Source organism: Serpula lacrymans (assembly GCF_000218685.1).
Source record: "Serpula lacrymans var. lacrymans S7.9 unplaced genomic scaffold SERLAscaffold_10, whole genome shotgun sequence".
NCBI classification, from domain to species: domain Eukaryota; kingdom Fungi; phylum Basidiomycota; class Agaricomycetes; order Boletales; family Serpulaceae; genus Serpula; species Serpula lacrymans.
The window spans coordinates 772,441-777,701 of NW_006763299.1; the positions used below are offsets into that span (position 1 = coordinate 772,441).

At 41.2% G+C, this 5,261-nt stretch overlaps 1 protein-coding gene across 1 annotated transcript; it reads right to left on the minus strand.

Moving 5' to 3' along the window:
- Positions 1-1,901: 1,901 nt before the first annotated feature.
- Positions 1,902-2,495, minus strand: SERLADRAFT_440329 (uncharacterized protein; the record flags this gene model as incomplete). Its single annotated transcript, XM_007320787.1, has 2 exons — positions 1,902-2,011; positions 2,072-2,495. 2 exons carry the CDS (start codon positions 2,493-2,495, stop codon positions 1,902-1,904), a joined length of 534 nt encoding a protein of 177 aa, XP_007320849.1.
- Between the last annotated feature and the right edge of the window lie 2,766 nt (positions 2,496-5,261).

Below are 5,261 nucleotides of genomic sequence, written 5' to 3' on the forward strand. Positions count from 1 at the left end.
AATAATAGAGAACACAATCAGTACTGAATGGTAGAGGGATAGATAGAGAAAGGAATGAAAATATAGAGGTAGCACAAAGGTGCAGAATCACCAAAACTAACAACTCCAACATCAGTTCTATAAAGGACTCTCTGCAAGGATCAAAGACAAAATCTCCCACATTGGAAAACCAGACTCCCTTGCAGAGTTATGGACCATTGCTCAAACCATCGAGTCTTGCTATTGGGAACGATGCAGCAGAGTCAGCAGGGAAACTACCACCCAGCCCAAATCATTGTTGAGCACCAAGAAGATTGGAGTCTTGCCCGATTCAAACATTGGCAACCCTGGATTGATCTATCAGGGTGACACCTTTGTTGTCATCTTTGATGCCATTGGCATAATCCTTTTTTCTAGATAAAGTGTCCACTTTCCCCATAGAAGTACCTGGATTGTGAATTAATTTATAATTAAACCTAGCTAGACAAGTACACCGCATAGCGGGCCTGTCTTCGGAACAAGTCTTGGGCCGTCATAAAATACTCCAGATTTCAAGTTGGTGCTTAGCACCTTCTAAGTAGTGCTGCCAGTGCTCTGGAGCTCTAATGATGCCCAGCATCTCCTTATCGTAAATTTGATATTTGTGCTCTGTAGGCGACAAACTATGTGATAAATAGGCACAAGGCCTCCAAAAATTGTCAGGGCATTTAATGGATAGAACAGCCCTAGTAGCAAAATCAGAAGAGTCAGTTTCTAGCCAGAACTTTTTGTCTAAGTCTGGAAATGTTAACATGGGCGCTGTTGTGAATGCCCTTTTAAGCTTATCAAAAGCTTCTTGTTCTTTGGCGCCTCAATGCCAGACAACATCTTTTTTGGTGAGATCGTTCAATGGCCTCATTATTTTTGCCAAGTTTTCAACAAACCTTCGGTAGAAATTGCCTAAGGCAATGAAGGCCCTAACTCCTTCGACGCAAGTAGGTTCAGGCCAATCTAAAATAGCTTGAACTTTCTCAGGATCCATCCTGATTACGTTCTGGCCTATTATCATACTGAGGAAGTCTACTTCCTTCACCTTAAAGTTACATTTTCCGGGTTTGACGAATAGGTCCTGTTCCTGTAAGCGTTGAAGGACTTCTTGAATGATCCTGTCATGCTCAGCCTCATTGTCCGACTTTGTAAATATTAATAAATCGACAATGTAAATGACGACACAGTTTTCCATATCCGCAAAGATTTCTGTTACAATTGACGTACCAGTACCTACTTACACTTCACCTTTTTGTACTTTTACTTTTCATTTTCCAAATCACATGACCAGTCATGTGACCATTTACTTTACTTTACATTTTCAAACTTTTCATAGTCACATGACCAGTCATGTGACACAACACCTGACCAATGTCTAGACTCATCATGTGACCGGTCACATGCTCAAACATCAGACTTTAAACTCTATTTACAACTGTACGATACCTCATGTATTTTAGTATATATACAGGAGCAATACATGGGGAAGGACTTAGCGAGTCCTCATGTTGTCTACCAACAACTAACTTGTTGAGACCTAATGGGTAACCACTCCCACCTCTTCCTCTTCTTTTGAGTGTTGTTTTCATTGTGCTCCAGTGCCCCAAAACTGTGTCTTGTTGGCGTTGTCACAATCTTGTTCGTCATGCTCTGGGAAATTGCTGGTGAATTAGTCAATCCACACTCCTGAGATGGCGCTGGTGCAGTGGTAGTATCATAAATATTACAGTCACAATTCTTCATACAAGTACATACTTCAGATAGCAAATTTAAAAATCTAATTACAAATTTGGAAGCCACCCCCTTTCCTTTATTGCTCATGCAACACCCTGGAGCAGGGCCCACCTTGTTGTGGTTTACTTCATTGTTACGAGAAGCAAAGGCACCCAAGTGACCTAAGCTCCAAACTCTTTTCCTTGAGCCTTCATCTCAGCGACCTGTTGGTCGTAAAAGAAGGCTCGGATTTCGTCGTATGAATGACTGGCCAGAGTATTGAGCCAATCGTCTGGCTTTTATGTTTCTAATTAGCGCCCTTTCTGTTGAGTGGCCTGTGCCCCATTTTTACAGTCTTGGGACATGTGTCCCTCTTGGCCACAGTTGTAACAGTTGCCCTTGAATCTGCACATCTGTCCGCCTTGGACCGTGCCGATATCCATAGGAGCACCCTGTCCTGGCTGTAGCCCAAACGGCTTGAACCCGTGAGAGTGATGGCTATTTTGTTTTGATGACCCAGGGCTCCTCTGGGAAGAGTTGTTTTTGGTGGTGGGCCCGCCCCCAAATTGCATCTTGTAGACTTTAATGGCCCTACCTATTTTGTGAACCTCTTCTGCAGCTTGTGAGAGGTTCTCGCTTCTCATATCCTGTATGTAAAGCTGTTGTGCAATGGCTGGTGACACATTGCGTTCCAGCAGCTCTACTGCATGTTCATTACCTAGACCCCCTTGGATGGAGAGGGCCAGGAACCAGGTAACAAAGTCATCTGTCCTCATGTTTCCTTGCTTGAAGATACGGATTTACTGGCATGCCCAGTTACACTCAGCTTTTGGTTTGAAATATTTTTCAATTTCAATTTTCAACTCATCCCAGGTAGGCCAGTGACCAGTGGTATAGCACTCCTTGAGTCATACTTGGGCATATTGACCCGCCACAGGTCCTTTGAGTCTTGATAGCACAGCTGCTGCTATCTCAAAATCATCAGCAAACACATCCCAGTTTGCCTTGATCCAAATTTGGAGCTTGATCCACCATTCAGCAAATCAAGCCCGGTCTCTTTTGAAAGTGCCGGGGTCAGCAATGATCTCAACTTTCTTATTGAATTTTTGCTCAATTGCTTCAGAACGGGACATTTTGGAATGGCCAGAACCTACTCACATCAAAGGAGTTAGGGCCTTCCTTGGCTTAGGCAACTTCTACCAAAGATTTGTCAAAACCTTTGTGAAGATCATGAAACTATTGAACAATCTCACAAAAAATGACATTGTCTGGCGTTGGGGCACTAAAGAACAGGAAGCTTTTGACAAGCTCAAACAGGCATTTACAACAGCTCCCATATTAGCATTTTCAGAATTAGGCAAAGAGTTTCAGTTAGAAACCAACTCTTCTGATTTTGTTACTGGGGCTATTCTGTCAATCAAATGCCCTGACAATCTTTGGAGGCTTTGTGCCTATTTATCACATAGTTTGTTACCTACGGAGTGCAACTATCAAATTCACGACAAAGAGTGTTACAATTGACGTACCAGTACCTACTCACACTTTACTTTTCATACTTTACTTTTATTTTTTCCAAGTCACATGACCAGTCATGTGACCATTTACCTTACTTTTTATTTTCGGACCTTTCCTTTAATTTTCATTATCCGCTTTAAACTTGTACTGTAACCTTTCTTGCGCGGCACTGCCTTTATTCTTATTTTAGCTACAAGTATCTCACGCAGTGGAGCTGGTCACACGGGCTAGGCCCCATGACATTAGCAGCCACTGCCTCTAGCAACTGTACAATACATATGTACAAAAAAACCTGTATTAGTATATAAACCCCAATATATCTTGGGGAAGGACTGAGCCAGTCCTCCTGTTGTATCCTCACAACTAACTTGTTGAAACCTAAGGGGTGATCCCTTTCATTACTCTCTGACCAGTTAACGGTACATATTGTTGATTGGTATTCCTTTTTTTCTTGTCTAAGTTGTGCGCCAGAGTAACTAACTCTTGGTTGTTACAAAGAGATGCTGGCCATCATTAGAGTGTTAGAGCATTGGCAGCACTATTTAGAAGGTGCCAGGCACCAATTTGAAATCTAAACTGATCATAAGAATCTGGAGTAACTTATGATGGCCTGGGACTTGAATCAAAGACAGGCTTGCTACACAGTGTACTTGTCTAGATTTAACTACAAATTAATTCATAAGCCAGAAATTTCTATGGGAAAAACTGATGCTTTTTAAAAAAGAAGATCATGTCAATGGCGTAGAAGATGACAACAAAGGTGTCACCCTGATAGATCAATCCAGGGTTTACAATATTCAATAGGGCAGGATCACAATCTTCTAGAAGTCTTCAGGAAAGACATCTCATCAGAAGAGAAAGTGCACCCTGGTGGCAATGAACATTATTTATAGAAAGATGGGCTCTTCCATTACAAAGACAAAATTTATGTGCCTGAGTTCCCAAGGATTGAGGCTTTAGATAGACATCACACCACTCCAGTGGCTTGGCACCCTGGGTGGCAATGAACAATGGAGTTGATCTCCAGAAATTACATGTGGCCTGGCATGGTCAAAAACATACAAGAATACATAAAATCTTGTCTGTGCTGTGCTATGGCAAAGAACTCGCATCAACCGCTGGCCAGTAAAATTATGCCAAATCTGATACCAGCTGGTCCTTGGTAGGATATATTGGTTGATTTCACAACGGTTCTGCCCAAGTCAAATGGGTATGATTCAGTAATAGTGGTGGTGGACCACTTCTCCAAAAAAATTGTGTTTATACCCACAAATAAAACTATACAGCCATGGGAACAGCAGATTTATTTATTTAAAGATTCTGTATGGTCTATCTGTCAGGATCATTTCACTTTCCCATCTTTATTTTCTATGTCTTGGTTTTTAAATGCTTTCCCAGTTCACCACTAGCCTTAGGGTAAGAAGTTTTCTTTGCAATTCTTCTTGTTCTCCCTCTCTTTGGATTTTTTAACCATTGTTACCACTTCATACCATAGCTCAGAAAATAGGTAGGCATCTCAGCCACCCAGCACAGCAATTAGGAGAGTAAGTAGAACTCTAGCTATTTAGCTCACAGATTTAATTCTTACCTGGAAATAATAATATAGGCAACAGTCAGGAATAGCACCCTATAATGGTGATACTATTTCTCACTATAGCCTGACAAACCTATTAACAACTCATTCTCACCAGCTGATTAATCCTTAAAGTCGTACAACAGTTATTATTTTTTTTATTGACTAGTTACTTCCTTAGACCACTTTTCTTTATTCCTCTTTCAGTCTGAGGAGATAGACAATTTGCTATAAAAAACCCTACATATCTATGTATAATTCTTTAGCTTTTTGTTACTCCATATCAGAAATACTTCGAGTCCAACCTCATCCTTGACCTGTGATAATCTCTTGCATCTATCAACATCCAAACTTGTTGACCTCCTCCTCCCTACAAGTGTTGAGAGATAGGTTTTGTTTTTGTTTTTGTTTAGCATTGCCTTACACTACCCAGGGATTACCAGAAACAGTAATT